Source organism: Rhinopithecus roxellana, chromosome 15, assembly GCF_007565055.1.
Source record: "Rhinopithecus roxellana isolate Shanxi Qingling chromosome 15, ASM756505v1, whole genome shotgun sequence".
In the NCBI taxonomy this organism is placed as follows: Eukaryota; Metazoa; Chordata; class Mammalia; order Primates; family Cercopithecidae; genus Rhinopithecus; species Rhinopithecus roxellana.
Genome location: NC_044563.1, coordinates 22,448,196 through 22,468,409, shown reverse-complemented (window position 1 = coordinate 22,468,409; position 20,214 = coordinate 22,448,196). Strand labels below are relative to the sequence as shown.

The 20,214-nt window shown below is 35.6% G+C and overlaps 1 protein-coding gene across 2 annotated transcripts in view; it reads right to left on the bottom strand.

Moving 5' to 3' along the window:
* Positions 1-5,035: 5,035 nt before the first annotated feature.
* Positions 5,036-20,214, bottom strand: part of ANO5 (anoctamin 5) — a 104,479-nt gene continuing 89,300 nt past the window's right edge. For both annotated transcript variants that reach the window (XM_030917150.1, XM_030917151.1), the window contains exons 19-22: positions 15,357-15,562; positions 13,611-13,789; positions 12,176-12,281; positions 5,036-8,799 (exon numbers count right to left, since the gene is read on the bottom strand). In XM_030917150.1, the coding sequence (XP_030773010.1) occupies positions 8,578-8,799; positions 12,176-12,281; positions 13,611-13,789; positions 15,357-15,562 (713 nt within the window). In that variant the 3' untranslated portion in view covers positions 5,036-8,577. The remainder of the gene's footprint in view (positions 8,800-12,175; positions 12,282-13,610; positions 13,790-15,356; positions 15,563-20,214) is intronic.

Here is a 20,214-nt window from a genome sequence, read left to right as displayed (position 1 = left end):
ATACCTACAGCCAGGACCACCTTCATCCTGTGTGAATGCACTTATGCCATTCCCACCATTGTTGAACTAACTCTCCGAACCAGGTTGTTCTCCCATGAATTCACCAACCTCACTATGTTTGGGCTTTGAGACCCCTACTCTGGGGTGCCCCGTTTTTGGCAAATTCTCTTTGATATGCTTGGCCTTTGAAATCTCGCGCTGAGTCACCCCTCTGCATGGATTTTTTTTCACACACTTGGATTCTCTAAAAACAATGATTTAGCTGATTCCAACAAATTTGAAAATATAAATATTCATTTTTATTTTCAAATGTTATCTAATATTCATTGAGATTTCTTCTCTGATCCATATATATTGAGAACTGTGTTTTGCTTGCTTAGTTTCCAAACATTTTGGTGATTTTCCAGTTATCTTTCTGCTATTGAGTTCTAGTTTAATTTACTATAGTCAGAGAAATACTCTAAATGATTTCAGTCCTTCAAAATTAATTTCATCTGCCTTAAGGTCCAGGATACAATCATTTTGGAAATCTTCCATGTACACTTAAAAATATGTGTTTTGCCATTGTTGCATGTTATTTCTCATGTTTGTATGTGTGTATATATATGTGTGTGTGTATACATTATATATATACACACATATGTATTTGTCAGTTGTCAAATTGATTGATTGTACAGTTTAAATATTGCATATCCTACTGCATTTGCTTCCGTTGGTCTATCAGTCATTAAGAGCATGTTAACATCTCCAGATAAAATGGTGGGTTTACCATCTCTCAGTTCTGTCAACATTTCTTGATAAGTTTTCCTGTATGTTATTAGATGAATACATGTTTAGTTATGTATTGTTCTTAAATGTATCACTTTATCATTATACAATATCTCAATCTCTACTGTTACACCTTGCCTCACACTCTACTTTGCCTGATGTTAGTATAGATCAATTTTATTTTGGTGTTTCCAAGGAATATCTTTTTTCCCCTTATGTTCATTTCAACCATTCTGTGTCTTTATATTTAATGTCTCCACAGAAAGTACTGAAATTTTACCAGGGCTTTTTATCCTTGATAGACCCTAAATATTTCTCCCAAGTTGTAATTGAAAGCTCAGCAGAACCTCTCTTTCAGCCTTTTTTTTTTTTTTTTCTTCTTGAATCTACAATTTCCTCAAGGGAAAATGTTACAAAAAACATGCTTACTTCTCTGCTTTTGTCTCCTCTCCTAGGTATTGTTTCTATAAAAACCCTTTGTATTTCATTTTTCTGATACTTTCAATCATTTTTAAAAACACATTACCAAGTTTTTCTAGTGGTTCTTGGGGTTGCGATAGTCTGAAAAAGTAGGCTAGTATTGCTGCAAGTGTGCTTTCTTATTGCTAATTATAAAGGGTATAAGTCTAATATGTTCCCATTAAGGATACTGTTTTCTGTATACTTTTCAGTAACTCCTCCTCTTAAAATGATTTTCCCTTCCTTGTACATTTTTTTTTTGTTTATACTGCTGTTCTCTAACTTCTTTAGATGCTTAACTTCTTTGTTCTTTTTTTAATAGCCTAATTAAATGCTATACATTGCTTCTAAAACCACCACAAAATATATTTAGTATATTCCACAAAATTTGAGCTGTGCAGTATTTTTGGTATAATGTAATTAAAAATTATCTTCTAAACTTTGTTTTGATTACCATCTTATTTTTTTATAATTTCATTCTATTGTGGACAGAGAAAATTATCTGATTTGTATTGGTCATTTGAGATTTGCTGGTTTTTGTTGTTGTTGTTGTTGTTGTTGTTGTTGTTTGGGTGGGGCGTGGTATTTGACCCGATTTTGTTAGTGTTTAGAATGTATTTGTAAAGAAATCCCCATTCCTCAGTTATTGAGCACAACATTTAATGAAAGCACATTGTGTCTATTTTATTAATCATTTTGTTCAAATGGCCAGTAGCCTTACTACGTGAAGCTGGAACTGCACTGCTCAAAGACTTTTCTTTATCTGGTGTCAGGTTAGATTTGTACAAGAGGCATACAGAAGTAAAGCAACAGAAAGACTTCTTTCTGGTCTTTGAGGACAGATGTGATAAAGAACACGCAAATTGGAGTCTAGTGGGCTCTATCCTCTCCTCACTCTTTTTCACTCCATGTCCAACTATTCCTGACCAGCAGTGTGCTCCAAGTTTGTGTATGATTCTTGGCTGCAGAATCATAGAAACAGTAGCTAGACAAATGTAACACTTCCCCATAGACTTCTTCATTAGCTTTCCTTCCCAGTCTCACTTCAGCATATCACATGGATCTCTCTACAAGCTTCAAGTTCTCTACCTATGGCAGTGTTTCAGGAGTGCTGAATAGTTATTCTTCTCTGACTCTCTGTATTAGTCCATTTTTACACTGCTATGAAGAAATAACCAAGACTGCGCAATTTATCAAAAAATAAAGAGGTTTAATGGACTCACAGTTCCACATCACTGGGGAGGCCTCACAATCATGGTGGAAGGTGAAGGAGGAGCAAAGGCACGTCTTTTTTTTTTTTTTTTTTTTTTTTTTTTTTTTTTGAGACGGAGTCTTGCTCTGTCGCCCGGGCTGGAGTGCAGTGGCCGGATCTCAGCTCACTGCAAGCTCCGCCTGCCGGGTTCACGCCATTCTCCTGCCTCAGCCTCCCGAGTAGCTGGGACTACAGGCGCCCGCCACCTCGCCCGGCTAGTTTTTTGTATTTTTAGTAGAGACGGGGTTTCACCGTGTTAGCCAGGATGGTCTCGATCTCCTGACCTTGTGATTCGCCCGTCTCGGCCTCCCAAAGTGCTGGGATTACAGGCTTGTGCCACCGCGCCCGGCCGCAAAGGCACGTCTTACATGGCAGTAGCCAAGAGAGCGTATGCAGGGGAACTGCCCTTCATAAAACCATCACATGTTGTGAGACTTATTCATTACCATGAGAACAGCATGGGAAAAACCCATCCCCATGATTCAATTACCTCCCACTGGGTCCCTCCCAGGACACATGGAGATTATGGGAGCTACATTTCAAGATGAAATTTCGGTGAGGACACAGCCAAACCATATTACCCTCCAAATCTTTCTTCCAGACCATTGCTTTCCCATTTCTTTCACAATTTAAAAAGGGCTATTTTCTATAAACAACCCTTTATTCCATGATATTCCTAACAGCTCTGCTTTCTTGATTAAATGTTGTCTGTTAAACTCTTTGTTCTATTTGTTCTTAGAATGTGATGTATCCACCATAATTTTTGTCCAGTCTACACTTTTATTTTTTTGAATATATTGGTAAAAGCAAATAAATTTAATTTACTACTTCCTTTTTTTAATAAAAAATAGAAACTAAAGGGCTAGAGCTCTTAGGCTGTAGGATTTTAACTACTTTCATATACAACAGAATTGGAACAGTTCTACAAATTTGGAAACCCTGACTACCTGTCTTGACATACTTCAACGGGCTGGAACAATAAATTAATGTTTGAGAGTCATTGTACAAATACTTTGGGCCAGGGAATTTGGCATCTTATGAAATTACCATCAGTATTATTACTCCCCCACCCCTATTCCCCAAAACATCCCCCAAAAGAGATTTTTTAAAGCGTCTCTTCCAAAGACTCTGTTTCTAGAGATCTGGGAATAAGAGACCTAGGGGTATGCATTTCTAACAAGAAACCCAGATAATTCTGATGAACAAGGTTGTGGACTTCTTTATGAAAAACACGGGACTAGAAAAAATATGTGTGAGCTCTTTCTGTTAGCGGTGGCAGACATCCAAGTTACCCTGAGTTACCAGAGGCGAATCCGTATGGGTCCACAGCAACTTCAGTCCTTTCCTCCTCAGAAGAAAGAATTCAATTGAGGGGCAAAAAGCAGAAAAAGAGACCAAGGCATTTTGGAGCAGTGGTGGGATTTTATTTTAAAAGGCTTTAGAATAGAAAAAAAAAAAAAAAAAAAAAAGGAAAATTCACTGGGTGGAGACCTAAGTGGGCACCTGAAGCTCCAAAGGAGAAAAAAGAGGCATTTAACCATGATCCTGGGACTTTATCGGCTTGTCTCTTTTCCATGATTCTTCCCTTAGTGTGGAATTTCTGCATCTGCAGTGCTCTCCTTACCCTTTGGAATTAAACTCACGCCCATCTGAGGCTTTCTTCCTTTTTCAGGTGGAGTGTGCCTGGAAGATCATACTTCGCCAGTTTTGTCTCTTAACATGCATGCCCAGGAAGTTGCTTCTCCCTGGGGCCTGCATTCAAGTAACACTTTTAATGTTAACAGGTGTGGATCATCAGGAGGTTGCCTCTCCCTGGTTGCAGAATTATCATTTTTAGAGAAGCAGTATGATAATCGTGTAATCATCACATACATTCCTAGTGAGTGTGTCAGGAGGCCTCTCTTGCCCCGCTCATTGCCTATCTAACTACCTGTAATTTTCTTTTTTTTTTTTTTTTTTTGAGACGGAGTCTCGCTCTGTTGCCCAGGCTGGAGTGCAGTGGCCGGTTCTCAGCTCACTGCAAGCTCCGCCTCCCGGGTTTATGCCATTCTCCTGCCTCAGCCTCCGAGTAGCTGGGACTACAGGCGCCCGCCACCTCGCCCGGCTAGTTTTTTGTATTTTTAGTAGAGACGGGGTTTCACCTTGTTAGCCAGGATGGTCTCGATCTCCTGACCTCGTGATCCGCCCGTCTCGGCCTCCCAAAGTGCTGGGATTACAGGCTTGAGCCACCGCACCCGGCCTGTAATTTTCAACATGCAATTTTTCTTTTTGGGGGACTTTCTGTTCACCCTTATCTTCCAAAGTAGTAAAAATAAGACAACAAAAACTACCACCTCAAATTTTTCTGGATTATCCAGCTTTCTACTTAAAGGAATTTGCATTGTCAATATGCAAACATCTACATGTGCAAAAACATGTAATTTCATGAGTTAAACATGTTTATATATATATATATATATGTATTTTAATGTTTCTAAACAAATATGACTCAAAAAGGAATAAAATCCAAAAAAAATCAACATTTTACTGTAGGAATAAATTGAGTTCATGTCAAAATGTAGTTTAATATTAAGTATTACTTTATTCATTGTGTAAATTTGATTCTCTTGAGATTTATGTACACATTATTTAAGACAGCTTTTCCTGCATAACTGCATATTATTTTTCCTGGAAGAAAAAAACTTGGAAGAAAGAAATTTTAAAAAGGAGCACTCATTTCCTGGGTTAACACCAGGGGACATAATCGCACACACAGGAGAGATACACCTAGTCAAACCTTTGAGGAAGATGGAAGCAGGTATCTCACACCAATTAAACCACATTATTATTTTCTTTTTAACATTCTCATCATTTTTCACATAATGCTGAAATAAATAGAATACTGGAATTATTACACATAAAAGTAGAGGAGTCAAAATTTGTCTAGAAAAAGAATAACACAGTAGTTATACCGATTCACTGTGGCTGACTTGTAAGCCTGACCAATGGTGCTTTTTGCAATGCTATTTTTCTTCATAACATTCTTAGTTATATAACAACTATTAACAATTTAAAAGAAATATGAGAGTTTCTTTCAAAATAATAGATTCCCTTTTTGAATGATTGTTACAGATTTCTCACCTTCAACTGGAGTCAACAGAGATCCATACCTACTCATAGCGCCCAACGCTACAAATTCCACTTTGGAATCTAAGTTTTATTTTGACACATAATAGTTGTCACATTGAAATTTTCTTTAGCTTTTCTCTCACTTTAATTAAGTGTCTTTGTTAAGAGATATACCTCTTATCAACAGCAGCTGGGCCAAGCTTCCTCGGAACAGCTCTTTCTTCCAAAGAAACACACACAGGATTCATAAGGAAATAATTCTTTCCTCCCTCCTACTCTTTCTCATCTCCCATCACCTTCATCTGTCCTCCTCTTCCTTCTCCTCTTCTTTGATAACTTGCAGAATGGCTTGGTTAAAAGAAGAATATGAAAGCTAAGAAGTGTCAAAAGACACAGCAAAAGTAAGACAGCATTTCATTTAAGTAAAACATTCCCTTCTTAATGGATTCCTCTAAAATAAATGTTTTGAAGTAGATTTTGCTTCCTGTGTACAAAGGAAAATTGTTGAAGGCAAGGATGAAAGAGGGCATTTGAAAAGAGTTAAGTATTGTTTTGGCTTTGGCACTTAAAAGTTTATTTCACATAAAATCTCAGATGTTCCCTAGAACATTCTGAATACAAAACAAAACTATGCACTTGGTCAGCAGATATAATCACCTGTCATACTGGTAATTATCAACTTATATGTGGTGGTTGGGCTCTCTTAATGCAGCCCTCCTATAAAAACCAATGGTTTAATTAGATGAGACACATCTATCTGAATTGGTTTGGCTCCTGATTTTGGTTAGCACGCTTTCAGGCAAGTGAGGAATACCTGTATTTCATTTTTAAACCTGAAAAACAAAGATAAACTTCTTGGTAAGAAATTTAAATGTGAATAAAAAATATCAGTCCATAACATTTTAAAAGGAAAATATCTATCAATCATGGGAATTATTTACTCATCTTAAAAACAATTTCTTCCCTTGCTGTTTTCTCCATACACTTCCAGAAACCCAAAATTTAGTTGGTATATTTTAAAATTGCATTGTACAGATAACTTTGTGAATTAAATTTGTCTTTATTTATCATACAGTCTAGCTCTACGAATACTTTTAAGCTTTAAAAATTAAAGCTTATATTCAAGAAACCAGTTTCCATGCTCTTTCTTATTTTTATCAGCACCCAGGAAGGAAGCAATATGAGCTGTGTGCACTCTACACTGAAGCAATGGAGAATTTGATTTGACATACCAAAAATCCTGCATTGGTGGTAGATATCATGGTAACTCTGACTCTACATATGAAATCATCTTACAATAATGAGATCATTTCAAATTACTCAAAAATATTCATAAAGTCTACTCAGTGGATGACAAATCAGTACCGGGCATTAGTCCCAGTCCAAACTGGGCTGACTGTCTCATAGTTTATAAAATCATAATCCCCAGTTCTATATGCTTACTATTGATCAGTAGTTAATACCATCTGCCATATATTTAATACTGGCAGTACCACAATAATTTATTACCATTAGATAATGAAATGTTAGTTTTAAATATTGTGATAAAATTTCTTATGTGTGTGATTATAAAACAATATTCTTTTGGAGGTGAATTATAATTTGAAACTAGAGATTCAAATACTACATAACTTGACTGTATCACTCTAGTGCTAATAATTATTTATATAGATATGTGTGTGTATAGATATACAAATTTATATATACTTAGTTTTTTTTTAGTGAAAAAAGAACAAGGATTTTTGTGCATGTAACACAAGCCTAAATTTGAGAGGAATAATTCAACAAACATTTTTACCCCTTAGATTATTAAGTCTATGAACTCATTCTTAGTTGGTTGATTCACTTTTGGTGTTCAAGTCTGTGGTTGCTGTTATACTGACAATTTCTTTAAGACAAGCTTACATTTAAGATGTTACATCACATCAAATCACTAGCTAACAACATGACTTCTTCTGTGTCAGAGGTATTGGAACAAGGCACTGAGCATTGTATAAGATGACACATCAATAGAAAAGATTGTAAACTTATTAAAAGCTTTGCAATTATTTTAAAGCAAAGAAATGTTTATCATAAACAACTTGTACCTAACTTATACAAAAAGGCTTCATGATGTGAAATTGGCATTCCAGAAGAAAAGTGATTTTTAAGAAATTTAACAATTTTCTAGATTAAAATCCACAAATTAATCAATATACATTGTCTTGCATCCATTAACTACTGAGAAAACACATTTACTTCTCTATTGTATCTTTGCTTGAGAACCTGAAGCAATCTAACAGCTTCATAATGTTTTCCAGATAAGATCAGTCTTGAAACTATTATGACCAAATTATTATCTCTAAGAACCAAGTTGTTTTATATTGAAACCCAAAATTCCAGTCTCGAGAAAAGGAATTCTGCATTTACCAGGAAGAACTATCTGGGATTCTGATTGTAGTTGAATGTGTCAGGAATAAACCTCTGCTATGATCCATTAACACTTTAATGTGTGAGTTTTCTTATGTCATCTGATCTTGGCAATTCATTTGCACATTTTAAAATGATAGGATATACAGGGCTCAGTCAGCCTCTTTGATCCCTTTCTTTTTGCCCCAACATTTTTCTTAATGGGGAAGGAGGTATCAAATAACCCAAGAGAAGACCATAAAAATAAACAGACACACTGGAAAGTGATGGGACAGCCCAAGGCCAGTGTTTCTTACTAAACTGCAAGACTCCATAATTTCCCAGTATTCTGATTCTACCTGCAATTTCAACAGTCATTTACAGCACCTCAGAAAACAACATCTGGAAAGGGCCCAGCCAATGAAGCAGAGAAGTAGTACATTTCCAACATCACAAAGTTGGCCTCTATAAAAGTGTATAAAAACTTTGAGTTAAAAAAAAAAGGGGGGGTAATATTGACACATGGCTTCTGACCTCTGGCCCTAAACCCAGAGGAAAAAGTGAAGTAAGGCAGACCACCTGCTGCTTCCTCATTACGCTGATTAGATTGTTGATTTAGCCAGCTGTGCTTTGTTTTCCTCAATCATGACATGCTTGGCAAATTCATTAGAATTAATTCCCAAGTTCTCTTTTAATTTGTTGAGCTCAAAATCATGGAGAATCTTGATAGTCATTAACTTTTCTCGCTTGATTCTCTCCACAACATCTTTTGGAACATCAGGTATCATCCAGGCCAGCAAAAATTTAACTAAAAACACAACATGCTAGAGGAAATATAAAGGAAAGATTAGATGCTGTTAGAGGTGTCACATGTTCAGCAGAAAGTCTTTAAAAATCATTTCACTTATTTAAAAAACTGCTCAACATATGAGGTAGAAAGGCAAGCAAGAAGATATGGTCCCTGTCCTAGAACTTTCATACAAAGATCAACATTAAACAAATAAATATATACTTAAATATGTAACTAGCAATATTCCAGTTGAACATGATTATTGAATATACTCTTTATCACTGCTCCTTCCTGAAAAGCTGGTAAAATATTTATAAAGGAATTAGATATAAAGGAATTAGACTCAAAAGACTGAAAAAGGCTAGCAAACTTGCAAATGATGATGTGGTGACTGACAGTGGAAACCAAAAAGACAAAAGCCAATTTTGTTTTAGATTGTCAGAAAAGTTCAGGAAAGAAGGCAATAAGGACTTTTGAAGGTATTAGTGTGAGTTGGAGTTGAAAACAAGAGGATTAGATAAAAATTCGCCTAAGGAGCACTTGAATTTTCGGACCCTTTCTCCCATCTGTATCCAGGTATTCTTTTACTCCATACTATACCCTGGAAGCAGCTGAAGAGTTTATTTTCTGCAGAAATTATACCAGAAAGCTGTGAATCCAGGGGCACCGGACACAGTGGATGTATGAAAACATATTGAAAAGAAAAAGTAAAAATAGTGAAATTCAGCACGATGAACTGTGAGATACTTAGTCCCCGCTACCTTGCTCAGGTCTTAGAACACAGGCAGCCACAAAATATCTCAGTAGGCAGATTTAAAGAGTTTTCTCTGGGAAAAGTAACTATTCTGTAAAAGCAGAACTGTGGATATCAAAATTTTGTAAGGATCCAATGAAAATGTCAGCTCACTACCTTATCAACCTATGGTGAAACCCACCAAGTGACATCACTCCTGTTTGCACAAAATGCTTAAAGTCAGCTTTTCACTGCCACACTCTTAAACATGAGCAGAACCACCAAATATGCAGGAAAGTCTCTGACGTGGAAAAAAAAAAAAAAAAAGAACCAGATATAAGGAAAGGAGTAAAATAAAAAAGTAGAATTTTAAAAAATATATTAATCCAGGTTTTCATAGAGGAGAAAACAAATAATTAGAATTTCAAACTAGGAAGTGTAAATTTGAGTAACAGCAGTTCCAGAGAGACAGCAAAAAGAAAGAAAAAAATTTATCAAAGAAATTATGCCAGGAAATTGTCTCAACTTGATGTGTAAGTACGTTTTTAGATCTAAGGGGCTCAATGAGTGTTTAAAACAATGAATGTTGACAAATAGCAAAGAACTACCTTGTGAAGATTCATAAAAACGGGGCTAGTGAGAGAATCCTACAACCTTATTGATTTTAAAAATAGATAATACACACAGACTGGGGAGTCAGAATAGTATTGCATTTTGTAGCAATACTGGAAGCTGAATGAAAATGAAGCAATGTCTTCAAAACTTCAGGAATATCAAAATAATGTTGATTAAAATTTTTTCAAGAAAACAACTTTTAATTATAAATTCTATTCCAAATAATCACATGTAAGGAAAGAAAAGAAATTTTCGATATTCAATTCCTCAAAAATGGACAGCCCATAATTTTTCCTCAGATATTACTGGAAGATGTGCTTCACCAAAATAAGTTAGTAAACCAAAAATGTGAGAAACATAGATTGCAGAAAATATAGTCTCCAATAGAAGACAAGATGAAGAGAAGTCCCAGGATGATGCTTGGTGGGAGTCTGCAATTATTACAGAAAAATTAATATAAATAATAAATAAATTAAAACAAAAGAATTCCTGAAGTAATTTACTGGCTGAAAGGTGATCTAAACTTCTGATGCAAAATGTTGGAATGAAAGACTGATAACTTCATAAAGAACTAAGAGACAGAGGGAGAAAAGAAAAGCAATATTATAATAGAAATATGTTCAGAATGTAAGACAGGAAACAGATGTGACTAATATTTATAAAGTCATAATTTATAAACCCTGACTATTGTATTTATATAAAACATCTTACTCAAAACTCTGATGGACAGAAATATTTCAGAATTGAGATTAAATATCAAAAATATGTAATTTAGTGTATAAACAGCAGGGTCTCAGGTGGCACTCTGTATCAAACACTTAAATATTTCTGCAGCAAAGTAAATGAAGAGTCACTCTAAAAATAATAAATAAAAGCTATCAATAGCCTTAAATTAGATCATATATTGCTGCTAAATAAGTTATCAAAAATACTTCCTCTTTCCTGAGGTTTTGAATTTCAGAATAAGACAAAAAAATGCTTTAACTATTGAGCGGTAGGAGAAAGAGAAAGTTTTTTTTTCCCTTCTCAAGTTTTTTTTTCCCTTCTCTCTTTCTCTCTGTGTGGGTGTGTATGTGAGAGATCTGCCAAAGTAGAATGTCAGTAATTGATACCTAAAACTAAAAACTAAAAATATATAACTGCGAAATCATGTTCTTTTGCCATACAAGGGTAACTACTAGAAGAATGAGTTTAAAAAGTTGAGATGTTTAATTTGGATATTAGGATTTTAGGGTAGGCAGGAATATTATGTACGATTGCTCTTTTGTTTTTTTGACATGCAGAACTATTTGATTTTTAAAATTACATGTGAAACCTTGATAACAATAAAAACAAATTAAACAGAAACTGGTTGGAATGGCATGTTCTTGGGTTAGGATTGTCTTTTATTGGGCTTTATTCCAGGGTGAAAAAGTGCCTTTATTTTACTTTTCTTTCCCTGATCGGCCTTCTTGCCATATGATTTGTATCACTCAATTTGAAACTTTGTCCAATACTGCCTCTGTATTGGTTACCTTTTCTTCCATGCCTTATCTCTATAATTACACTAGACATTCCACAAGAGAGGAAGCATAAAAATAATAGATAGAGTATAAACTTGGGAGTGAGGCACATTTGGCATTGAGACCTAGCATTAATGTTAGTTAGTTAATGTTAAGCCAGCTACTTATTTTTGCTGAATCTCAGATTCCTTTTTCAAAGGTGAGCGATAAGGTCTAATTTACAATATTGTTATGATTTAATACAGCCTCTGGAACTAGTAAATAATAGGTACTCTGTAAAATCCGTGGGTTATTTCCCCTTTTCCTGACTTCAAGGGAAAAAGACCATATTTGTTTTCCTTTCCTTTCCTGTCCCCATGACATGTTCAACAGCAATAAGTGAGTAATAGGCAATCCATTGTACTGAAAATATCCCTAAGGTTTTTTATGACAACAGATACAATACTTCCTTCAAGACAATTTATTGAGATATTGTTGACTTTCTGATGAGAGGTTACCTTTGGAAATACCTGCCTAAAGAGAGAAGAGAGTAACTGGAATGAAAGTTAAGAACAGCTTACTTCCATAACAATGATGAAGGTCATCTTGGCAGCAAGGACATGCCAGAATTGCATATTATGAAAATACTTATTCTCATCATCAGGAGGATATCTGTAATCTCTGTACCTGAAAAGTGGAAGTAAATGCAAAAAAAAAAAAATAGTTATAGCTTCAACTAGAGAGACCTAACATAATTTCTTATTATTTCTCTTAACAGACCTGTCTAGTTGATCAGAAAAATCAGGTCAAAGTTAATTGATATTATGAAATATTTATCTTTCTTGTTCACATAAAGTCAGGGTATATGCTACTTACATGCAAAAGAGATCTAAGAAGAAACACACAAGTGAAACTTCTCTCTTGCCCTTCAAAGACAAGTTTCTCAATTAAGTTATTCAAAATTTGCTGCTTCCACTTCCTCTTTTCCCATTCCTTAACACTGCCAATCCTTTCCTTCTGTCCTATCCTTAAATTGCAGGTATATATTAATCCTTCGATTTGACTTTCAAAAATAAGAATATTATAGGCCACTTCTATCTTCTTGAAACTCTATTTTCTCTTGGCTGTTCTGATGTTGTATTGCTTTGTTTTTCCTAACACAATTCTGAAGTTTTCTTAATGTCCAACTTTGTGTGTTCATTCTCTTCTACAAAGTCACTGGATACTGGTCCTACTGAAATAGTTAGTCCAGCTAGTGGGTAATCACATCCAGAAATCTGACACCAGTAGCCATGCTCTTAAACACATTAGGCTATGATTTCATTATACTCAAATATGTAGTATAGCAATATAATAATGTCTGCTTGTCTTGCAATATTTTGCTCTTTTTTTTTTTGGAGTCTCAAATGAAACAGCTGGTTTAAATTAAGGGGCCTTGATAAGCGTGTGTGTGTGTGTGTGTGTGTGTGTGTGTGTGTCTTTAAATTGTATGGTGAAAAGATCCCATAGTACATGATACACTGAGTGTAAAAACAGTAGGTTCACATATGCAATTTTATATTCCCTATACAGAATAAAATCTTTTAGCAGGATAGGTGGTGAACTAATCATATAATTATATTGTTATTTCTCTCTCACACACTCTCTTTTCTGAGGACACAGATAAATTCAATTAAGTTAAATGTATATACAATATGACAATGTTGTATGATCTATAGATTATTGCAGCTTTGGACTAAGGGGCACTTGTTGGTGACAAACCCTTTTGATAAATTAGAAAGTAAGAAAAAATTTTAAATTAATGTTATCTTTACCCATAATCTCTTAGTTTTTGCCATTTTACCTTTTCAAATCTGAATCATACAATGTGTGAATTCTAGAATGGATACACTTTATTTATACAGGATTTTTGTTGCCCTAAGAAAATCCTTTGTATTGTAAGACATAAAGGTAATAGATAACTTAAGAAATACACTTAAAGGATAAAACTAAAACTTAAACAAACAAACAAATCACCTGCAAGTGATGAAGTCTCGTTTTTCCGAAGGTGCAGTGTGGTTTGGAAAATCAGCTATCAGGAATACTGACAGGCTATTATTCACATATCCTGTCATAGGCTGCGTGGCATTTGTTGAGTAAGCATAGTAGTAAACTAGACGGGGAATGATGTCCGACGTAAATGCAACAATAAAGGCCTAAAGAATAAAAAAAGAGGAAGATCATGGGCTGCCAATTTAGTTTTAATAATGTCTGACTTGTACATCTCAGTACCATAAATTGTACAGATGCAAAATAATTAAATACTATTATAAATCATAGTAATATGCAAGTCTTTGTCCTGAAACACAAAACAGCTCATTCACAGTGTGTGATCAGTATTCCAGGATTTCATAGCTACAAAGTGGCTAAGTAGAGAGTCAGACCAAAATATATCTGTCTCTAAGAACCATGTTCTTTCCATCAAGCCTTGCTATTTCTTATATTTCTTATTGTTTAACAGCACAGTTCTACTATCCTTAACCAAATTCACTTTCTTAGACTAACCCAATGAGCTAGGACTGCAGGGTGTGTGTGTGTGTGTGTGTGTGTGTGTAAGAGATTAACAGGAAAGGAATGAAGAAACTGAATATCAAGTGTTTGCAAATTTCTCACAGTTCAGTGCAATTAATTTCAGCATTTGATTCCACGGGAATGATATTTTCCCATCCTTTCCTAAGTTCTGGAATAGTATAAATAGCATATTTCTTCTAGGTTAGATATGTCCATTAAAAACCACCTGGCTCTGGCACCTGTATTTTTAGTGCTATGCTTTAAAAATTCTAATGTAATTTCTATGGCTAATGGTCCATTAGGGCTTTCTATTACTTAGTAAATAGATCTGACAATTTTTGCTTTCTAAACAAGTGGTCATTTCAAATATATTTCAAAATTTATTGGAGTAAATTGGTACACAGCAGTCTCTCATACTTTTTTTTCCAGAGCTTTACTTACTTTGTCTAGCTCTTGATTTACTTAGGAATTATGTCACTTTTTGTTTTCTAATTTGATTATTTCTGATTACATCTTTATTCTTTTTTACTACTTTCTATCAATTTGATTTACAATTTTTGATAGTGTCCTTAAGTTATATACTTAGCTCATTTTCCAGTCTTCTTTTAATAATTAAAAATGTATGGCAATGGAGTTTTTTGTAATAGTGGTTTTGGCTCATTCCTATAGGCTTTCATTTAAATTAAGCTCTATGATTTCAATTATGTTTTCTCTTATATGAATCCTACTTAAAAGTATTAGATTTTCTTTTTTGATTATCTTACTATCAACTTCAATTTGTGAAGTATATTGTAAGTGAAAATGCATTGTAAACGTTATACTTTTGGAAATTTATTTTTCTTACATTTTAAGTGTTTCATAAACATAACAGGTAAATGTACATTCTCTGTAGTATACACATACAAATATAATCATTTTTTAATTATTTTATCCAAACACATTATACTGTTACTTATTTTCTGTCTACTTTGTCACATGCTGTGAAACTGTGTCATACTTTAATGAGAGTAATTTTATAATTGTTCTTGTATTTCTAAGAGTTTGCATGACATCGGTTTTTCTATATTGGTCAGTGCTTAACAGTTTTGGGATGTTTTAGCTTTATAAAGTATCACCATGATGAAATCAATGTAAAGATTAAGCATCATTCGCATCTCCCCGTGCCCCCCAAAATGAAATACAAAGTCACCCCACCGAAATAGGTCCACTTACATTAGTTGCAACAGAAAGGACAGCCATTCCATAAAGAATGTCTTGCCAAACACCTATGCTATGAGCTTTAGAAGCTACAGTTCTCCTGTATTGAGTGGTAAGTTTCCAGGCATCCACTCGAATCTCTACAATATTATTTATGAGAGCAAGAAGAGGAGCCAAAGGAAAAGAGGCCACAAATAGTGTAACAAATCCAAATTGAATAACTGTAGAGAAAAGACAAAGGCATGAAGTCATTATTGTGAAGGAGAAAGACAAGAACACCCTGCCTAAATCCTGCTACTTCCTTCATTTTGGAGTGATCCACACGAATACGACAATTCAGGCTTCTGTCTGTCTGTCCAGTTCCTCCCCTCCACAGGGGACTCACCTGCTTGCTAGAACTGGAAGAAGAAACTGGATATGCATGGCTGAGTTCCTTCTTTGCTCTTCCTTTAGAAATATGCTTGTTAGAAGAAAATCTATTCCTCTTTGCCTTTTATTATGGGCTAAGTTTAGATTTATGCTTGTCTAGTCTTTACATTTGTATTAGCAATTCAGTGAGGTAACCAAGTTTTTCAATCTTGCTAGCCCATCTACTTTTATGTATGTATGTATGTATGCATTTATTATTATACTTTAAGTTCTAGGGTACATGTGCAAAACGTGAAGGTTTGTTACATATGTATACATGTGCCATGTTGGTGTGCTGCACCCATAAACTCGTCATTTACATTAGGTTTATCTCCTAATGCTATCCCTCCGCTCTCCTCCTACCCCACGACAGGCCCTGGTGTGTGATGTTCCCCTTCTTGCGTCCAAATGTTCTCATTGTTCAGTTCCCACCTATGAGTGAGAACATGCGGTGTTTGGTTTTCTGTTCTTGAAATAGTTTGCTGAGAATGATGGTTTCCAGCTGCATCCATGTCCCTACAAAGGACATGAACTCATCATTTTTTATGACTGTATAGTACTCCATGGTGTATATGTGCCACATTTTCCTAATCCAGTCTGTCACTGATGGACATTTGGGTTGATTCCAAGTCTTTGCTATTGTGAATAGTGCCGCAGTAAACATATGTGTGCACGTGTCTTTATAGCAGCATGATTTATAATCCTTTGGGTATATACCGAGTAATGGGATGGCTGGGTCAAATGGTATTTCTAGTTCTAGATCCTTGAGGACTTGCCATGCTGTCTTCCACAATGGTTAAACTAGTTTAAAGTCCCACCAACAGTGTAAAAGTGTTCCTATTTCTCTACATCCTCTCCAGCACCTGTTGTTTCCTGACTTTTTAAAGATCGCCATTCTAACTGGTGTGGGATGGTATCTCATTGTGGTTTTGATTTGCATTTCTCTGATGGCCAGTGATGATGAGCATTATTTCATGTGTCTGTTGGCTGCATAAATGTCTTCTTTTGAGAAGTGTCTGTTCACATCCTTCACCCACTTTTTGATGAGGTTGTTTTTTTCTTGTAAATTTGTTTGAGTTCTTTGTAAGTTCTGGATATTAGCCCTTTGTCAGATGAGTAGATTGCAAAAATTTTCTCCCACTCTGTAGATTGCCTGTTCACTCTGACAGTAGTTTCTTTTGCTGTGCAGAAGCTCTTTAGTTTAATTAGATCTCATTTGTCAATTTTGACTTTTGTTGCCATTGCTTTTGGTGTTTTAGACATGAAGTCCTTGCCCATGTCTATGTCCTGAATGGTATTGCCTAGGTTTTCTTCTAGGGTTTTTATGGTTTTAGGTCTAACATTTAAGTCTCTAATCCATTTTGAATTAATTTTTGTACAAGGTGTAAAGAAGGGATCCAGCTTCAGCTTTCTACATATGGCTAGCCAGTTTTCCCAGCACTATTTATTAAATAGAGAATCCTTTCCCTGTTTCCCGTTTTTGTCAGGTCTGTCAAAGATCAGATGGTTGTAGATGTGTGGTATTATTTCTGAGGGCTCTGTTCTGTTCCATTGATCTACATCTCTGTTTTGGTACCAGTACCATGCTGGTTTGGTTACTGCAGCCTTGTAGTATAGTTCGAAGTCAGGTAGCGTGATGCCTGCAGCTTTGTTCTTTTGGCTTAGGATTGTCTTAGCAATGTGGGCTCTTTTTTGGTTCCATATGAACTTTAAAGTAGTTTTTTCCAGTTCTGTGAAGAAAGGCATTAGTAGCTTAATAGGGATGGCATTGAATCTACAAATTACCTTGGGAAGTATGGCCATTTTCACAATGTTGATTCTTTCTATCCATGAGCATGGAATGTTCTTCCACTTGTTTGTGTCCTCTTTTGTTTCGTTGAGCACTGGTTTGTAGTTCTCCTTGAAGAGGTCTTTCACATCCCGTGTAAGTTGGATTCCTAGGTATTTTATTCTATTTGAAGCAATTGTGTATGGGAGTTCACTCATGATTTGACCCTCTGTTTGTTATTGGTGTGTAAGAATGCTTGTGATTTTTGCACATTGATTTTGTATCCTGAGACTTTGCTAAAGTTGCTTATCAGCTTAAGGAGATTTTGGGCTGAGACGATGGGGTTTTCTAAATATACAATCATGTCATCTGCAAACAGAGACAATTTGACTTCCTCTTTTCCTAACTGAATACCCTTGATTTCTTTCTCCCGCCTGATTGCCCTGGCCAGAACTTCGAACACTGTCTTGAATAGGAGTAGTGAGAGAAGGCATCCCTGTCTTGTGGCAGTTTTCAAAGGGAATGCTTCCAGTTTTTGCCCATTCAGTATGATATTGGCTGTGGGTTTGTCATAAATAGCTCTTATTATTTTGAGATATGTTCCATCAGTACTGAATTTATTGAGAGTTTTTAGCATGAAGGGCTGCTGAATTTTGTCAAAGGCCCTTTCTGCATCTATCGAGATAATCATGTGTTGTCTTTGGTTCTGTTTATATGCTGGATTACATTTATTGATTTGCATATGTTGAACCAGCCTTGCATTCCAGGGATGAAGCCCACTTGATCATGGTGGATAAGCTTTTTGATGTGCTGCTGGATTCGGTTTGCCAGTATTTTATTGAGGATTTTTGCATCACTGTTCATCAGGGATACTGGTCTAAAATTCTCTTTTTTTGTTATGCCTCTGCCAGGCTTTGGTATCAGGATGATGTTGGCCTCCTAAAATGAGTTAGGGAGGATTCCCTCTTTTTCTATTGATTGGAATAGTTTCAGAAGGAATGGTACCAGCTCCTCCTTGTACCTCTGGTAGAATTTGGTTGTGAATCCGTCTGGTCCTGGACATTTTTTGGCTGGTAGGCTATTAATTATTGCCTCAATTTCAGAGCCGGTTATTGGTCTATTCAGGGATTCAACTTCTTCATGGTTTAGTCTTTGCAGAGTGTATGTGTCCAGGAATTTATCCATTTCTCCTAGGTTTTCTAGTTTATTTGTGTAGAGGTGTTTACAGTATTCTCTGATGGTAGTGTGTATTTCTGTGGGATCGGTGGTGATATCCCCATTATCATTTTTTTATTGTGTCTATTTGATTCTTCTCTCATTTCTTCTTTATTAGTCTTGCTAGTGGTCTATCAATTTTGTTGATCTTTTCAAACAACCAGCTCCTGGATTCATTGATTTTTTGGAGAGTTTTTTGTGTCTTGATCTCCTTCAATTCTGCTCTGATTTTAGTTATTTCTTGCCTTCTGCTAGCTTTTGAATGTGTTTTCTCTTGCTTCTCTAGTTTTTTTCACTGTGATGTTAGGGCGTCAATTTTAGATCTTTCCTGACTTCTCTTGTGTGTATTTAGTGCTATAATTTTCCCTCTACACACTGCTTTAAAGATGTCCCAGAGATTCTGGTATGTTGTATCTTTGCTCTCATTGGTTTCAAAGAACATCTTTATTTCTGCCTTCATTTCGTTATGTACTCAGTAGTCATTCAGGAGCAGGTTATTCAGTTTCCATGTAGTTGAGTGGTTTGAGTGAGTTTCTTAATCCTGAGTTCTAGTTTGATTGCACCGTGTTCTGAGAAACAGTTTGTTATAATTTCTGTTCTTTTACATTTGCTGAGGATTGCTTTACTTCCAACCATGTGGTCAATTTTGGAATAAGTGCGATGTGGTGCTGAGAGGAATGTATATTCTGTTGATTTGGGGAGGAGAGTTCTGTAGATGTCTATTAGGTCCACTTGGTGCAGAGTTGAGTTCAATTCCTGGATATCCTTGTTAACTTTCTGTCTTGTTGCTCCGTCTAATGTTGACAGTGGGGTGTTAAAGTCTCCCAATATTAATGTGTGGGAGTCTAAGTTTCTTTCTAAATCTCTAAGGACTTGCTTTATGAATCTGGGTGCTCCTATATTGGGTGCATATATATTTAGGATAGTTAGCTCTTCTTGTTGAATTGATCCCTTTATCATTATATAATGGCTTTCTTTGTCTCTTTTGATCTTTGTTGGTTTAAAGTCTGTTTTATCAGAGACTAGGATTGCAACCTCTGCCTTTTCTTTTGTTTTCCATTTGCTTGGTAGATCTTCCTCCATCCCTTTATTTTGAGCATATGTGTGTCTCTGCATGTGAGATGGTTCTCCTGAATACAGCGCACTGATGGGTCTTTACTCTTTATCCAATTTACCTGTCTGTGTCTTTTAATTGGAGCATTTAGCCCATTTACATTTAAGGTTAATATTGTTGAATTTGATCTTGTCATTATGATGTTAGCTGGTTATTTTGCTTGTTAGTTGATGCAGTTTCTTCCTAGCATCGATGGTCTTAACAATTTGGCATGTTTTTGCAGTGGCTGGTACCAGTTGTTCCCTTCCATGCTTAGTGCTTCCTTCAGGAGGTCTTGTAGGGCAGGCCTCTCAGCATTTGCTTGTCTGTAAAGGATTTTATTTATTCACTTATGAAACAGTTTGGCTGGATATGAATTTCTGGGTTGA